Here is a 19,496-nt window from a genome sequence, read left to right as displayed (position 1 = left end):
AACTGGTACTAGTAAATCTACCGAGAAAAGGAAAGCGATTTGGATCAGAAAATTAAACTAATAAGAATGTATGAAAATGATCAAACATTAACAAGTATCACACTGAATTCAGATTTGTCAATAATACAGTAGCAATATGTTCCTAGTCATTCGCAAGTTACGTAAAACTCGACGAAGTAAGAAATCCTGGAACGTGTCTCTTACATATGTTGGGACTTCTGTATTTTTGGATTAACCGGGAAATCGATTATCCGGGATTTGTTTTTTACCATCTATCCCAGAAAATCGAGAGTCTGCTGTATTTGTGAAAATATTTCTACATACTAGATCATTTCAAGTTCAATACCAGCATGTGCTCTCTACGTTTATTCAAGAAGGTGTTGCTCAGGGATCAGTACTGAGTGCCACTCTTTTCACTCTTAGAATAGATTCCATCACTAAACAACTTCCAAATACAGTCAGTCCTTGTATAACATGTGTTTACATTACACGAATTCGATCATACATGATTTATAAATAGGGGAACGATATCGTATATAACATGACAGAATTCGCTTATGCACGATTCACCTTTGTGTTTACAAGAAATGGCAGTCGAACGCAGAATCACCACAACTGAATGCAACACAACAGGAATGAAGAGAAGATTCTGAAAATGATGTATTTATGTTTTTTATATCAGTGAAGGGGAAACACATTTCACCATAATAATGTAAAAACCCACACAATCGCAGCTATCGGTATTATTGCAAATGCAATTAGATCGAGTTTACTACCAGTAACAGATTCCACTAGCAGAAATGCAACTGGAAATTGTTTTTATTGTTTTATGGTAGTAACCCCCAGAAATGTGCTTTAGTAAAATATGAGCGAGTGAGGTGTTAATAGCGTGCCTCTGCCTTTATGGTGTTGTTTATTCAGTTGCCAGACGCACGCAGCTTTGTTCATGTGTATCAAGCATGCCTCCTCATTTTGTAATTGTGCTTTATTCTCTAAAATTGAATAAAATATTTAAAAGATGTGAAAAGGAAGCGTCCTGGTGAAGACACTATAGATTCAGAGAGAAAAAGAAAAGCAATATGGATAGACAGAGGTGGACTGGGTCAAAAATTCTTACACGGGAAAATTTGTAGCGGCCTCATACTAGCATTTATGGCCAAAATCACACCAGCCTCCATCGTCTTCTGGCCTCCGGCTCACCGGGGTTTCCCTGGTAAGGCTTATGGCCAATCCGCCTCTTCGATAGAGAAAAAATATGAAATTGTGAAACACTTTAAGCAAAATGAAGACCATGTGATATTGCACGTGCTACAGATCTAAATGAGGCAATGCCGGGAATTAGAAAGAATGTAGAGAAAATAAAATAACTTTCATAGCAGGAACAACTCAAAGTGTAACAAAATCCATTAGATCAAGACACAAAGAATTGGAAGAGATGGAACGTCTGTTTGGATAGAAGATCAAGAACAAGTTTGCTTATGATAGAAGCAAAAGCATTAGCAATATTTTATTATGTAATAGCAGCAAAAAAATACGTATTTTATTACTACTATCTTGAGTGATCGGCACCTAACTCTATTTTTTCCATAGGGCCTGTTATTTATATTGCACGATTTTGCACTGAACGAGGGTTTCTAGGAACACAACTATCGTGCTATATGAGGACTGACTGTACAGTAGAAACTTACCTTTATGCAGATGACCTTTCTATTTCCTGCCATTTCCAAAACATGAGATCTATTGAAAGACAGCTTCAAATATCACTTAATAAAATACAGCAATGGGCCAGCCTCAACGGCTATCGACTCTCGCAGCAGAAAACAGTTGCTATCCATTTCTGTAGACAACGCAAGTTTCACCCGGCTCCTAAACTTCAAATCTCTAATATATCCATCCTAGTCACTAATAACATTCGATTTCTAGGATTAATCCTAGACAACAAATTAAACTTCTTAGATCATATTAAAAATATACGTACTTGCTGTCCAAAAAAAATTGAACATACTCAGAGCTATATCTGCCCAAACATGGGGTGCAGATCATATATCCCTACTTCGTCTATACAGTGCTTTAATCAGATCGGGGACTTCTGTATTTTTGGATTAACCGGGAAATCGATTATCCGGGATTTGTTTTTTACCATCTAACCCAGAAAATTGAGAGTCTACTGTACTTAGAAAGACAAAGCACTGGTTGCAAAAAAAAAAATATTACATTTTTTTTTCATAGAATACAAGATGAATTAATTGAGCTAATTGGTTTAGAAATAAAGCAAACTATTGCAGACATGATAAACTCATCTAAAACTCAGTCTTGTCTTATATGTCGCAAAAAGGATTCTTCTGCTCCTATGCTTTCTTTGGTGACACTCCAATTTCTAGGCAAAACGATATATCTCTTTTGAGAATTGTTGTTGTCGTTGTTTGGTTTTTAGGAGCATTAGCAACTAAGGCCATATTGCTCCGGGATATGCGGTGGTCATTCCCTGACCTTTCCACATCCTCCGTATTTGGTGATGACGGACTCGAACCCCGATCTAATCAAGAAGCGTGTGACTACGCACTGCTGCTCCTTCCCACCTGGCTACGGAGGCGCCCTTTTGAGGATTACCCTGACTTCTAATCTCTCTTGGCACAAGCACATTACAAATATTGCTTCCTCTGCATCTAAAAAACTTGGTTTTCTCTTTCACTCTCGGCGTTACTTTTCTTCCAAACAGCTGTTCACTCTGTATAAATCGCAAATCCGCCCTACAATGGAATATTGTTCCCACATCTGGGGTGCTGCCCCCAAAACCTCTCTCAGGCTTCTTGATTCCATTCAGAAGAGGGCAGTTACGTTAATTAATGATTCATCTCATTTAACCCCAGGGGCTCATATCTGGTGAGTATGGGCTTGGCACACCCAGGGTCCTGAGCTGGATATCATCAGTCTTCTCTTCCTTGGTGATTCTTTCTACTTCTGACTCTTTTGGCTGGTGCAGCATAAGCCTCAGGCTTCCTCGCACCATGTGGCTAATAATAATAATAATAATAATATTAATCTCTAACAAAGTCTCTCCACTCACTGTCTCATATTCGTACTGTTTATGCTGCATGCCTCTTCCACAGATATTTCCATGGGCACTGTTCTTCTGAATTGGCTTCTATAATTTGGGAATTCTATAATTCCCACTCTCTCTCTCTTTCAAAACAGTCCGAACATGTGCAGCCACCAGCCAACATCCATTTACTGTCCAACTTCAAACTCACAGAACCAACTTTTCATCTTCCTTGTTTATTCATTCAATTGCCGTTTTCTGGAACAACCTTCCATCATATGCATTTCCTGAAAATTATTTGTGTGTAGACCAATGTGTGTAGACTACAGAAGTTCCAAGTCCAATGTCAACAAATATCTTCTTTCGTCTTCTCAACCTCCAACCCAAGCATGGTACTAAGTACTATAAGTTCTAATACTTCTCGCGTTTGGGGTTTACATAAAAAAAAAAAAAATCCCAAGATAGATGCCCTGGGGGCTGATGGCCCAACTGCCTAAGAAAAAGGGCCCATCTATAAATAGCTATGATGTGAGCCCAGAGTTACGGCAACCCAGCTACCTTTACTGCAGAAATCTGCAGCGTAAAATCTCATTTAAGGAACCGCATGAAGTAGTAATGCTAAAATACCATTTAAAAGCGAGGGAAGATACAAATAGAAGTTGGACCGTGGAACTTGCCCCAGAGGCATGGCAAGCACTAAAGGATCAGACCAGGATTTTCATTGAATGAGCAAGCTACCGCTTCCACGAGCCAGTGGTCAGGCCAAAATGCTTCAGGTTCGGCCATACCATTCATACCTGTGCACAGAAAACCACCAACATGCGGCCATTGTTCAGAAAAAGGACACAAATTCAATGCCTGCCCACACAAAGGCAGGGAAGCCACATGTGTAGACTGCAAAATAATGAAGTGGTCATAACCACTCTACCAGGGATCCACAGTGTCCAACTTACCTGAAAGCCAAGAGCACACATCAAAACCTTTAGGATAACTGGATTTCCATCAAAACCACATACTGTTAAATATTAGCTGCTACAATATCTCTTCCACCTTACTGGCCCATTCTGTTTCTCTGTACAGATGTTCACTATACTCTTCAATCATTTGCCTATAACAGATTCCAACTTTCATTTTTTTGTTTTCCCAGTATTTGTGTCAAACACAACTAACTCAATACTGACAACTTGTGTCTATGGGTTCTGTTAGTCATCTGAAAGATGTGCTTCCTAACTAAAAGCATCACCTCCCCACTCCTGTCACATGATAATTAATATTTAAATTCATCCCCAATATCAGAGTGGTAACATGTTTCTATTATACCTACAGTAACAGCATTTGATTTGACTTAACCTATACTTCAAACTCATCAAATTTATTTAATGTTCTCCTAGCATTAGCAGATAAGCAAGTAAATGTGTGCCTATTTGTATTTTTATTAACTCTTATACAGCCTGTATAATTGCAAATCTCATGCAGACCCTCCTTGTAATAGGGCCTTGTAATCCTCAACCTCCTGCTTTTATTATTATTATTATCATCATTAGCCATATGGTGCAAAGAAGCCTAAGGCTTGTGCTGCACCAAACAAAAAAAAAAAAAAAAAATTTTTGAATTACCCTGGGGGAGGGAGATGTTGTTGTTGTTGTTATTTGGTGTTTTAGGAGCATTAGCAACTAAGGCCATATTGCTCCGGGATATGCGGTGGTCATTCCCTGACCTTTCCGTATCTTCCGTATTTGGTGGTGACAGGCTCGAACCCCAGTCTAATCAAGAAGCGTGTGCTACGCACTGCTGCTCCTTCCCACCTGGCTACGGAGGCACCTGGGGGGGGGGGAAGAGTCAGAAGTAGAAAGTAGAAGGGAATCACCAAGAAAGAGAAGAACGATGATATCCAGCTCAGGACCCTGTGTGTGCCAAGCCCATATTTACCAGATGTGAGCCCCAGAGGTAATTTTCATGCAACTGCATACATAGAAACAATACAAAATTCAATTCCACCTCTTCTTTTGGCTGTCATTAAATTAGTCTGTGTATTCCTCCACACTAACAGTTTTCCTAATACTGCCTTGACAGCATTAGCAAACATTCTTGCTCCTCTTCCAATAAAGGGCATACAAAATCTTCCATCTGTCAACTGACCATACTGAGAAAAATTATCTCATGAACCTTGCATAATATCTCATCATAAATACCATCCAATCATGTCTTGGCAAAATTCCACGCTCAAATTCATCCCTACCTTGTGGCTTTTTTTTTTTTTCAACATCACTTATACTTGTTAAGTAACCACTTCTCTGACAATGGAGTAACCAAGAATAACTACCTACTATCAGACTGGCATATCCTGCTCACGGTGATCCTGCTGTGCAGCCAGATGCAAGAAAATTAGCTCTAATGTTAAGGTGGGTAGGTGAGTCCTCAATGGGTCCCCCGATTTAATTTCTTAGAGAGTAATGACCCTTTTCTTCAAGCAGTCCAACAAAACACTAAATTTGCATTTCATTTTCTCACACACTCTCTCTCTCTCTCTCTCTTTACACCTAGCACACATAAAACCATATCTTGTGGTTTCACGTCCACAAGCATCACGTCCAGCTATTAAAGTCAGGTCTACATACATACCCCACAGTTATGTATGCAGACCTTGTTAAGGCCTTGACTCATAGGAGGAATTGCCTTCAGCAATTCTCCCCCAAAACAAGGCATTCTCACAACTCTGCATCACACACTTTGCTTATCTATTCCATGGCATAATTTCAGGTAAAAACTGAATTAGTACTAAACCTGAATATTACACCACTACTACTACTACTATAACTTGGGGTTTCAAGGTTGGTTTGTGTTGGTTTCATCACCATTCTGCTTCCATTTGCAGATCACATCCCCATCATTAATCTAAGGCTCTTCAATGCCATTGAAAGCTCACGTACAGCCCAAATGCTTATGTGGCACCCCATTATCATTCCATACTGGAAGTCTGTTACTTCTGTCAAGTGTGAAATGTTGCATTCACAATCATATTACTGTCTCCTCAAAGGCCTAAGAGCACACTTATAGTTGTCTGACATGTTCTTGGGTAGGATGAGACCACTCATCCTACCCAAGAACAAGTCACCCTTCTGTAGGATGAGTGGTCTCATCCTACAGAAGGGTGACCAGATGTTATTTACAGGACAGGATAGGGCAGTGTATTAATTAAAATTCATAAAACACTATACTATAAAATATCGATGTAAATACACCACAGTGAACTCATAATGAAAAACTACGTAAGTAGTGTAAAGGCATCAATTTAATTTTATCTCATATCGTGACTACCTTCACGAGTTACCATGTATTGCAGCACCTCAAATAAGTAATATTTCACTAATAGAAGACTATTGTTACTTATTCTCAGTGGGCACCACCACCCAGACGGCAGCATTTCAAGGTTTACTGGCCTATCCTTGGTGGGCGGGCAGGTTACCCTGGTGTTGCAATTATGCCAATCCAGTTGTGAAGTTATTTCCACAATATGAGAGATGCCAAAAGGTGTTCAAGATAATACTTAAATAAAATATAAATGCTCAAGGCATAATACATTATGAGTTTAAAATTGAGTTCATATTATAATATTATTACAATTATTGAGTTTTATATAATAATATTGAGTTTTCATTATGAAACTTTCGCTATGGTGAATTTACACCAATATTTTATAATGTATTTTAAATGTATTTTATAATGTATTATAATGTATTTTATAATGTATTTTCATAATATATTATGCCTTGAGCATTTATATTTCATTTAAATATTGTCTTGCATAACTTTCAGCATCTGTCATATTGTGGAAATAACTTCACAAAGGTTGGCATGATTGCAACACCAGGTACCTGCTCACCCACCAATAAGCCTTGAAACGTGCCGTCTGGGTGGTGCCCACTGAGAATAAGTAAAAATTAGTCTTCTCTATTAGCAAAGCGTTACTTATTTGAGGTAGTGCAATACATGGTAACTCATTGTGAAGGTAGTCACAATATGAGATACAATTAAATCGATGCCTTTACACCACTTATGTAGTTTTTCATTATGAGTTCACTATGGTGTATTTACACCAATATTTTATAGTGTATTGTAAACTCATAATATATTATGCCTTGAGCATTTATATTTTATATAAAACACTATAATATTAAGTACATGTCCACATAACCCAAAAGAAATAAAATATTCAAGGATTATACGCTAGTTTTGCTTATGAACTTTGCATCTCTCAGCAATATTGCAATAGTCATGTTCACAATGGCATACAAAACTTAAGTTTAACTTTCTAAATATTTAAAATAAACAAATCCAATACTTAAGTGCTTAAAACTATTCCTTTACTGCAGATTACAATAGTTGTTAAGAAAAAAACCTCTGAATTATCACGTAAATAACATTCTGAATTTATAAGCAAGCTAATGCATGTCTGCCACGGAAGAACCTCTATGTGGTAGAAACCTGTATTACCTTTGCTACTTTACACATATTGGGCATAGCCTCTTCTTGCATAGCAAACTGGATTTGCTACTTATTATTATTATTAGCCATATGGTGCAAGGAAGCCTTAGGCTTATGCTGCACCAGCCAAAAAAAAAAATTCAGAATTACCCTGAGAGAGAGAGAACCAGAAGGTACTATGAAGAATGAACAACCCAGAATGCTTTCAACTGCGTAGAAGCATTTATGTTATCTTTGTTTATGACAGAAAGGTAACGTTCTACATACCAATTTGATTTTCTGCACACATTTTCTCCCTATACCATTACCTTATATGGAAATAAAAAAAAAAAAAAAATTCTATTTACATTTCACTTTTCAAGACCCAAAATAAATAGAGCATGTCCATAACAGTTACAGGGAAAAAAAAAATATCTTCCATCTGCACTTCTCAATTCAACAACCAATTTGAAACCAGAGGCATAAACACACCCTGAGAAATTAAAAAACTCTGAATACTTTGTATACGGTGATAGTGCTATAGTAATATACTGCAACCTTTGGGTTACCAGGCAGGCACTTTACCCACCTGGCTAGCCCGGTCGGCCGACATGGGTAATTACAGACCTGTTAGCTTGGCCTCTGTTCCAGGGAAAATAATGAGTTAAAGAAATAATGCAGGACTATCTAGACAGAAATGCAATTATACTACAGTCACAGCATGGATTTGTTAAGAGGAGGTCTTGTCAGACCAATCTGATTGGATATTATGAAGCAGCAACAAAGAAACTGGATGCAATAAATAATTTTGATATCATATGATATGCTTAAATTTCAGGAAGGCTTGTGATACGGTTGCACATAAAAGACTGCCCTACAAATTGCAGTAATGTGACATGAAGGGTAAAGTTAATATTATAGATAAAGGGATGGTTGAGTGAAGAAGACAGAGTGGTTATCAATGGGAACTGCTCTACATGAACTAATGTTATTAGTGAAGTCCCACAGGGTTCACTGCTGGGCCCATTGTTCTTTTCTGTATTAATAATATTGATGAGGGTACATTAGGCTTAATGCCTAAGTTTTCAGATGATAAAAAGGTTGGTGGGTTGGTTAACAACAATAATCATCACAAGCTGCTGCAACAAGATCTAGAAAAATTAGGCCAGTGGATTGAAAAGTGGCAACTGAAGTCTAACATCGAAAAATACAAAGTGCTGCATATGGGCAGCAGTAACCACACATCAATATACCAACTGTGTGGTACTAAACTTGGTGTAGTGAAAAATGAAATAGACCTGGGAATAATTGTGCAGTCAGATATGAAGTTCTCTTCTTCATGCTGAGACTACAGAAATAAGGGGCATAAATTCAAATTGAGGAAGCATGGTTGCAGGATATCGTTGGGAAAGACATTACGTGATGGTTTTCCATAGAATTTACTTTTAGTAATGACCCTCTTATACCACGTGTGTATTAAGATATTTTATTCAATTAATAACTAAATTCCTATACATTAAAATGACATTTCAGGAACCTTGCCAGTACGCATCATCAGACCATGTAATGGCTGTTATCACCCTGCTTGTCACTTGTCTCGATACCTAGCATTCTGTGAATGCAGAGCACGCACTCAATATATTCAGAGAATGAACAGTAGGGATCAAGAAACTCAGCAAGCAGGGGGCTGACAACACCCAATATGACAACATCCAATTAATATGACGTTCCCCGAAACGTCATCTTAATGTGTAGGAATTTTGTTATTAACTGAATAAATCTTAATATGCACATAGTAAAAGAGCGGTCATCACTAAAAGTATAATTCTATGGTTGCAGGATAGATGTGCAGAAGTGTTTGCCTTCAGCCAGCAGATTGCTGGAACAAACTTTCATTTGTTGTTGTGGAAGTGGGTGGTTGAATAAATTCCAGAAAGAACTAGACAAATTCTGAGGGAGATGGATGAGTGAGGTGGGTATTTTTTTTTTTTTTGGCTGATGCACCATTGCCCCAGGGGCTCACATTTGGTGAGTATGGGCTTGGCACACCCAGGGTCCCGAGGTGGATATCATTATTCTTCTCTTTCTTGGCGATTCCTTTCTACTTCTCTCTAAATTTTTTTTTTTTTTTTTTTTCGGTGCAGCATAAGCCTCAGGCTTCCTTGCACCATATGGATTATAATAATAAGCTTTGCTTTCTTGCATCTACTAATACTAAGTAGTGCAATTGCATCATTCTGCATAACATTAAACTGAAGTTTGCAGGGCCAGGTTGAGGATATTGTATGCCCTGAGAATGTCTACAAATAGGCTCTTTAGTAGATGCATTATGAGTGTATCGATTTATACCAGTTGATGGGTAATCAAAGTTATCTTATTTTATATTTTTTTTTTTTTTACAAAATAGCACATAACAGGCATGGGTATACCAACTGAATATAATTGTATAAATTTTAAACTTATGATTTCGGTATCAGTTCAAAATGTATACATATTATAGGAGCTGAAAATCCAAAAGCTGCTGTATTACCACATAGCGAACTCTATTATAAAATTGAAAACAATGATGGTCAACTTTCAGCCATAGTTTGTAATTTCTACCTCCACAGCATCAAACGCCAATTATATTTCTTCTACCTACAATTCTTCTACCAAAAAACCACTCCACTCCTCTTGTATATGGTGAAACCATGTATATAGTCATTTGCAGATTACTATTACATTAAAAGCTTACATATTTTTATACATGTGATTTATATTGCTAATGTTTTCCATTTCTGCTGTTTAAAAATTATGTTTCTGTGAAAAGTTGAAAAAGGCAGGTAACCTTCTCTTTGCCATTACTTTAAAAATTTTCTGTATGCAAGGATTTGCTCAGTAATCAGCAAGGGTTATTTTTAATTTAAATAAATGTTTGGGAGAATTCCTCAACATTGTTAATATCAATCCACCCTAGCAACAGATCTTACCAGCAGATCTGATCACTTCCAATTCTAGTGTTCTATATTGTTCTTACAAATTTAAAAATTTATAGATCCTAGTGGTGCCCACTAGAAATACGGCTCTGGAAGTTTGTACAGATTTGTAGAGACATAACTGGGGTACAGCAAATGTGGCCTTAGTTATTGGTGCCAGTTCGCCATAGTTATCACACAAGAGTTAAAGAAAATCCCCAAAATTAATGAATTCAGGATTTATTTTAAAAATATCACTACAACTGGCTCTATCACTAAAAACCTGTTATTACGTGGTAGGCTCATTCAGATGAGTTTACCAAGATGCTAGCAAATTACCAAACTGTCTTTCACCACAATTTATCACCAGATCATGCACACTGTCAACAACTTCTGACATGATGGATGTTGCAGGCCTTCTACAGAATGGGCCATTTTCCAGGCTCTCCCTCACTTATTTAAATTCTGCTCACTTCTTAACCATGGAATAGCAAGAGGCATCCTCCCCCAATGTTGTAACCATATCCTCGTGAATTACCTTTGGCATTAGTCCCTTTTCCCTTTATGTAAGTATGGCTGATCAAGCAAAAGGCTTGATCAGCCAAGCACTGAAAACCGACATTAATTCAAATATCCAATATAATTAATTAACACAATGTTTAAATTATCATTATTCTTTTATTAAATTATTTAGTTAAATAATTTAGTAAGTAATAATTTAATTTAAAAAAATAAGAAAATTTGACGCGCACTATTGATACTCGGCCATAGCTGCCAAAAATCGTAGTTAATTTTAAAAGCTACACCATATATGTATAATATAACGATTTTCGTTATGGCTGAATGATGCATTTGCACGCATTGCATACCTTTTGAAGATTGAAACGTTATAGCCGTAAACTTGCCGGATTCCAATCTTAATGTATTGCTTAAGTTAACATTAACCTACTCACAAATTTAACGAACGAGTAGTTGCGACTTAAATATTGTATCCTTTTCATAAATGCCAAAAGATTACGCTTAGGAAATGAATAACTTTCATAACCATTTAAGGGAAAGACACTCCTCGTCTCACATTAAACAGTTACAAAGCCCTCTAATTTTACACCGGTTATATACAGCAAGCAAATTCGGAAGGAAAATCTTAATTAATATCATACTTATAGCGTTCCGATGAATTATTATTGCCCTCAATGTGCATAATAACCATGCATATCTAAAGTCTACATATACTGTTTTTTAAAGTATAACGTAATATCAAAAATTCTTAAGTACATTCTGTGAGGTAAACAAGTTTCCCTAAACAAGCGTTTTTCACGCTGCTATGTTTGCAATACAGTGTGATGAAACTTTTTTTACCAGATGTTTAATAAATTCAATTTCGTATTTAAAAATTATATTTGTTAAAATTCAATTAATGTACCATCACTAAATTTAACATTGATCTTTTAATTTATAAATATGTTATTAATCGATATTACCCTTCAAAATAGCAAACCTTTCTAAAACTAGGCATCCCGTTTCCGTTTCCTGAAACCGCTAGTACAGATTGTCAAGTAGTATTGAGTATATGTTCATTGAGTATTCGTTTATATGCACAAATTTGAGTAAAAAGAGTGTTTTTATTGTAGCAACAAAATAGGCATTGACATAATTTGTTTGTGATTTCATGAACATTAATTCATTATGATAAAGTTGTTTTCTCTGAAGCAACAAAAAAAGGATGGAGAGGCAACAGGCAAATCTAGCAATCAGAAAAGAGCATCAGCAGCTCAACTAAGAATAACGAAAGGTAAGGCCTTGATGAAGTTAAATTAAAGAAATGGAGAACTGTAAACTTCAATTTATCCAAAAGATATATTGTTCATTTATTATAGTTTAGCGAATAGTTGTCATGGTGAAATTCTGACTATTTTAATTGTCAATCGTGTACACACTTGGAACTCAAAAGCAACTGGAATCTCAAATAGTGTATGAAATTATTATTTAGTTACTGATAACGGAAGCAGATAATTTTAATCTTACATATGCATACAAACCTATGTCATTGAATTTCCTTGTAGTCTGTGTAATATAGGGAGTGAAAGTAGGAGTCTCGCCCGAGAGACTGCGACTTTCAAGGGAGAGTACTTGGGAGACAGGGAAGGGTACTGGGAAAAAGTTATCAGGCTCCAGTTGGAATACTGGGGGGAAAATGTGTAACAATGATGACATCCCCTCCCCCTGAAAAAAACAACTAAGAAGCTTGTCAGTAGAGAAAAATGTTAGGACAAGTGTAAGGAGAATCTTACCTGACAATCCAGTTGTGTTTTTTTTTTTTTTTCAGTTTTTTTTTGTTTTTTTTTCAGTTTTTTTTAATTTATTGCAGTGTTAGATTGAGCATAGAAATCAGATAAGAAAAAGACTGGTGTGGACATTGTGAATGTTTGATATTTTAGCAGCACATGAGATTATGTACAGGTGAGTTTTACTTGTTTTATTGATGAAAATAAAGAGATTGACATGCATTTTTTATTCAGTATTTCTTGCAGAAAGTCTCCACTAACTCCTGTACACTAACAATAGCCATCACTCCTTGTTTTGAAAATCATTTTGGATGTATGGACACAAAATGTTGCCACTTGAAAAAAGTTGAAACTTCACAGTAATTTAATTTTCACTCCTTCACTAGTAGCAATCCTCTGTCAAGTCTTCGAGGCACATGATCAGCAGAAGCTGTTGTTGCTCACCTTTGCTAATGAAAGAAAATTATTGCTTAAAAGAAGCAACATGACATTGAAGCCTAACAAGCAACAAAAACCACTGTTGTTGAATAATTTCTTTGCATCTGAAGTATTGTTTGGGGAGAAGGACCTGATTGTAATTGAGTAGAAAAGAATTGAAAATTTGGTGACAAAATAACCACAAATGTATGTTCAAAAGTTGGTATCACAGGCTTTTCATTATCATTGTCCAAAAAATATATATAAATAATTATTTCTCTATTAATTTATATTAGTCATGATCAGTAAGATCTCTGAAGCCACCACTGAATTTATAACTCATCATCCTTGCAGGGAAAACAAACCATAACAGAGGCTACACAAGCCTGTGAAATGTGTTAGGGAACTATTTACATCCTATGGATGTGCAATAAAATTCTCAGAGAGCCTGTTAATTCTCTTTGGAAACATCAGAACTAGTGCCCATATTTCCCAAGGTTATAAATTACAACATAATCAGATTTTTTGATAAGATTACATGTCACATTGGGGTTCTGGTATATCCCAAATTCTTTTAATACTTTCTGCTCAAATTTTCTTCACTTATAAGTACAATTTTTTTTGAACTAAATTACCCATAAATTATTTGCTGTTGTTGAGTCTGAATAGGATTGGCAGCCTTGTTTTTACAGACCCAAGGTTCTATACCAGTGTGGTGCTGCAAATAACACACACCATATGAGCACAATATATGTAACTGGAGAGAACTTGAAACTTCATTCCTTGCATATTTCTTGACTGAGAGTCTTTTTTCCTCTGTACTACAGGCCAAATTGTGATTAATAGTCTAAAGCTTCATTCTAGGATGTAAAATTTGATTGCTAATGAGAGGGATATCATGAAGCTTGATTATCGATGAATCAACAATAACATGCATCAATTTTTATTATCACAGTCAAAGCTCTTTATAGGAACCCTTGTTTTAACGTGGAGAAGATGCTGACTCTCTTTAAAAATTACAGCTGTGAATTACAGGCTCTGATAAGTGTTTGCTGTTTTATTTACTTAATTGTTATTTTATATTGTTCTAGTTGCGCTGGTTATTTTTTTATTTTTAATTTAGATAAGAGTTTTTGTAGATTACAACTTAATATATGTAAAACCGTTGTTTTGTTCAAATCGTGCAGCCACTGTTTTTGTATAGAGAGTGGTAGGGAATTCAAATATTTGTGGTAACTAGGTAGCTCTAACAAAATTATGTAGCATAATATGCATAACTTCATTTAGGATTCTATTAGATAGTGTAGTATTGAGAATTAATTAATTAAATTTATTGATCTTATTAATTTAAAATATCATGCCCAGACTAGAGCACCAAAGCAACAGGCACAAAGTGGCAGGAGTGCTGGGGGGAAGAACCGAAGGTGGGCGATTCTCCCAATCATCATAGCCTAAAATAATGTGCAACTTGTGAAATGTTTGCTGAACTCTCTGGAACAGAACATGGGTGTCTTTGTGTGTGCGTGCCAGGTGCAGAGTGTCTAGAAATTAGGCGTCAACTCGGCATTTTGATGGGCGTCAATGAGAGCTTGAGATGTAGGGTAGATGCACCTCTAAGAAATTAATATGAGGGGTCCGTCAAGCTCTTAGTTGCCCAACTCAATGCCAGAACTCACTATTGTGCATCAGGCAACACAGTGGCAATCTCCAAGGCAGAATGCGCTGGTTCCACAGGCGTTAGTTATTATTGGTGACTATTGTCAGGGAGAAGGGAAATATATTGTGTAAAAAGGATAGATGGAATAGGACCAGGGTATGTCTACCAGGGACAGAAGTTGATGTTGTGAAGCAGATATCTTTTAAGGGCACAAAGGGTGATATTGTTGTACACGTTGGCACCAATGACATTAACAGTAGGAGATCTCAGATTTACTTAACAAGTACAGGTCAATGTTGATAAAAAGTCGTGAGTTAGGGTGAAATTTGAAGGTCTCTGCAAAATTCTGCCCAGACAAAATAGAATGGAGTACATGACGAGGGCCTTGTCGATCAATTTGGCCCTGGAGAAATTGTGCAAGGCTCAAGGGGTAAAATTTTTCTCAGCGTGGTCTGTGCTTGTTACCAGGAGAGACTGCTTCTGCAGGGATGGGATACACTTAAATAGAAAGGGTGCACCGACCGAGCTAGCCGGGTGGGTAAAGTGCCTGCCTGTCAACCCAAAGGTCGCAGGTTCGATTCCTGCCTCGGGCTTGGATCAAAGTACTGCAAAAACCTTGGGAGGTGCATTATGGCCACAGAAGCCTATGCACCAACAATTACCAAAAAGAAAGGGTGCAAGAATATTTGCTGATGCTATCGAGGCAGTGTTAGGTGTGTCGGAAAACTGCTAGCTTGTGGGAATTCACAGACTGAAAGGTTAAATGTAGTCGCAGGCAGAGGAGCAAGGGGTACTGGGGCTTTTAGGGACTGATGGCAGTCATCATGAAACAAATAAATATATGGGATATGTTAGCGTATCTAAGAATAAGAGTAGGTGCATGTATACCAATGATAGAAGTATAGTAAATAAATTTCATGAATTTGAAGTGTTGGTCAAGACATCAAAGGTGGATATTGTTGAGTTATCAGAGATGTCGTGTCACAGATAAAGGAAACGCATCCAGTTGACATAAATGGACAGTGCAATGTTGAGTCAGTTTGGTGTGACCTATGCACTGGGAAAGCAAAAATAAGAGTAGGAGTGTGTTATAGGCCTTGTTGTAGGATCAAGGAGTCGAACCTCTTCCATTGGCTTTGTTGTTTGGGTTTGTAGCTCAGGTTGGGTCTTGTTGGGGTCACTCTGAGATCTGGTCTCTCTTTCATGCTTTCAGACCACGTGTAGCTTGTTTCTTTTCTTTGATGAGGGCGGTGGTTTCTGATTATATGCAGCTTCTTTGGGTCATCATTATTGATGGTCTCAGTCTCTTGTCCAGCACAGTCCTCCGTTTGAGATACAATTTCTGCTTGCATTTTGGACAATGTTGGATTTCCGAGATGTTCAGATTAATGAGATTATATTGTTATATTCTTGGGGGCACAGAACGAAGGTGTTTGTTTGGTACCAGACACAAGTTCATGCAGTTAATGATCCTGAGTTATGCCCAGATTAAGTTTTGGGCTATCCCGCATATAGAGATAACATTAGTAATCACAATCAGTCGAATAAAATACAATTTAAACCAGTGTCATATTCTGATCACGGGACTTAGTAAATGCAAACAGGAATACCATGTGGTTGATAATGAGCCATGTTCGGACACGTTTATATTTCCGGACAAGTTGAATAGCTTTTATTCAACTTGTCCAGAAATTTTTCTGGACATTAAATAGATGGGACCTTCCTCGTTTTAATGATATATATTGATCGAGTATCCGATTAGTAATTCCTTTCTATATTTTTTCCCTTTTCGTCAGCACTAGCCTTCTATTGTGACCACATGACACGAATGCATTTCCAATATCAGTATGTACTCCAGGTTACAGTTAACTGGCACTTAAAATATTGTTCCTGTATCTATATACAGTTAGCATCAGCAATAATTAACACTTTGTAGCACCAAACTGTCAATATTAAACGGCTTTATGCTGTCCCTCTCAGTACCAATCGAAGATTGTGGCCAATATGTTGTCGCTATTGTTTCCTGAGCGACTGATTGGGAATGCGAGATATGAGCACAATGCGAAACTCTATACTATACATAAATAGCATTTCCTTGCATATGAGCAACAAGAAGTTATAGGAGTGATAGATTGAAACTATTTAAATTTACTATTAGGGCTTCCCAAGTGCTTGGTCCACTCTAATGAAAATCACATATAGCTATACATTTGATACATATACAACTAACGTTTTCATATGTAAAGCTGTTACTATACAGCTTTACATATGAAAACTTAAAAACGTCCATAGTTCTTAAAATAATTGTCTGAATCTCATGAAAAGTCACCTGTAAGTCCAGTTTACTTCCATCTGTCATTGAGACCATTGTCGATTCAAAATTCCATGATTTCACTGTAAGCACTTTTATAAAGGAGCTCACAAAAAACGTGACTGCCTCAGTCAATGCACCAGAGAACTCCGGTATTATTGCATGTGGGATTCATCCCATTTTTTTGGATTTGCATGCAGGAAGGCTTGACTTGTCCTCCATAAGAAGTAATGAGATCTTCCACAAGCTGCCTGTAGTTGCTGGCTTTAACATCTCCTAAAAAACCAGTCGAAACATTTCAAAAGGCTTTACATGTTGATTTCTCGCTACCACTAAGGACACATTCAAACTGTTCAACTTTGAAAAGTTGCCAATATAACTGTAGACCAATGAAAATACCTGCCTTAATCTTTTCTGTACTAAGTGTTGGAAATTTCTCTTGCAAGTTTGTGAATGCAGGACAGTTCACTTCCGAAGCCTTATCGAAATTTTTCATGAGCCCCAGTTTGATGTGGAGTGGTGGAAGCAAAACTTCATTTGGATCTATCTTAGGCTCAAATGCTACGTTCTTCGTTTCAGGAGTTAATTATTTTTGTTGAGACCAACACCTCTTCTCGTAGTGCATATCCTTGACAGGACTATCCCACTAGCAGAGAAAGTAACTATACTTAGTGCAACCATTTTGAGGTGCTAATAAAATTGTGATTTCCTTTAAATCACCACATATCTGCCACTCATATTTCTGATAGTGTACACCTAAGAGGTTGTCCTCCATGTTTGTGTATGTTTCTTTTTCGTGTATGCCAGGAGTGGCCAACTTAATTTGTGATGCTATCTACTTTTTTCCTTCAAAATGTGCTGCGATCTACCATCTCAAAAATTTCATTGCACAAGGTGCACAAATCGAGGGATGACTGTGTATTTAAAATTCGTCGTGATCGACCGAAATTAAATCAACGATTGACTGGTAAATCGCGATCAACTCATTGGCCACCCCTGGTGTACAGCATGCGCAAGAGGTAGTGAACGCAGCATATTTCCATTGTGTAATAACACTGCCTTAAGATTAACCTTAGAAGCATCTATAAATAATTGTCATTCTTCAGGAACATGTGTCATGTTCATTGCTGCCATTAGACCATCAGCATCATTACACACAGTGAATTCACCTTCTGTTTGATAGAATTTATCATAATCTTTATTTTGAGTACAAAATGTTGTCGCTTTCACAGAATAAGAGTATCCTGTGCGGACTTACATTTTTGCCGCTCCTGGAACAGAGACGTTTTTTCTGATTTATTTTCTGTTCTATTAGCTTAAATTGGCATATTAACTTATTTTCTAGAGTAGTTTTATATTCTTATTTACGACACTTAGATTAAAGTAACTTATATAGAGATTTTGTAGGTATTACTTAGTATCGGAAAGGGTATCAAATCCACGTGTTTACCATTAGTAATTGCCACCATTGTAACGTGATACAAAATATCTCGAAATAGATAGCATAAGCTTAATATAGTATAGTATAGTACATAATATTGTCAATTAATCAGATAATTAATCTTGTTAAACTTCATTGTCAATTAAATTGTACTTTTAATTATACATATAACGACTTGGGTTAAGTAACATAAATAATTAGTAAAAAATAAATAATTAATACTTAACTTGATACGGAAGTTATATAAAGGAATTTCGTAGATAACACTCGATACTGAAACATAAATATAGCGTTATAACTGTGTTGAGATAAGTTTAGAGTTTTAATTTTGTACCGAAATTGAAATTTTATTGAAATTAAATCGAAATCATGACTCTGACCAGAGCAGCAAAGCAAAAGGCTCAAGCTAATGGGAGTGCTGTGGCTCAGGGGAGAACTGAGGAGGGCAGTTGCCCTCTGAATCACAGCCTATTAAAATGCACTACTTGCTTGATGTTTGCGGAGCACTCAGGTACGGGACATGATACTGCCATGGGGGATATCTTTATGTGTGCGCTATGCAAGGAGTGTAAGGAAATCAGGCGACAACTCAGCATTGTTATGGGCCAATATGAGAGCTTGAAGGACAGGGTGGATGCCCTCGAAGGATTAAAAGTAAGGGGCCCATCAAGCTCTCAGCTGCCCACACCAATGCCAGAGCTTGCACTTGGTCATCGCGCAACACAGCGGCAGCCCTCAAGGCAGAATGCGCTGGTCCCAAAGGAACTAGTAGTTGTTGGTGACTCTATTGTCAGGGAAAACTCGAAACATGCTTTGTAAAAAGGATAGGTGGAACAGGACCAGGGTATGTCTGCCAGGGGCAAAGGTTGATGACGTTGTAGAGTGGATATCATCTTTTAAGGGCACAAAAGGTGATATAGTTGTACA

General features: G+C 37.0%; 1 protein-coding gene across 1 annotated transcript in view; it reads left to right on the top strand.

The window, feature by feature from the left end:
* Positions 1-11,964: 11,964 nt before the first annotated feature.
* Positions 11,965-19,496, top strand: part of UbcE2M (NEDD8-conjugating enzyme UbcE2M) — a 125,683-nt gene continuing 118,151 nt past the window's right edge. The window contains exon 1 of the mRNA XM_090386794.1: positions 11,965-12,250. Within this exon, the coding sequence (XP_090242920.1) occupies positions 12,145-12,250 (106 nt within the window). The 5' untranslated portion in view covers positions 11,965-12,144. The remainder of the gene's footprint in view (positions 12,251-19,496) is intronic.

Source organism: Mastigoproctus giganteus, chromosome 12 (assembly GCF_048544385.1).
Source record: "Mastigoproctus giganteus isolate SK-2022 chromosome 12, ASM4854438v1, whole genome shotgun sequence".
Taxonomy (NCBI): domain Eukaryota; kingdom Metazoa; phylum Arthropoda; class Arachnida; order Uropygi; family Thelyphonidae; genus Mastigoproctus; species Mastigoproctus giganteus.
Note: the sequence above shows the minus strand (reverse complement) of the source record. Positions and strands in the feature narration are given on the sequence as shown.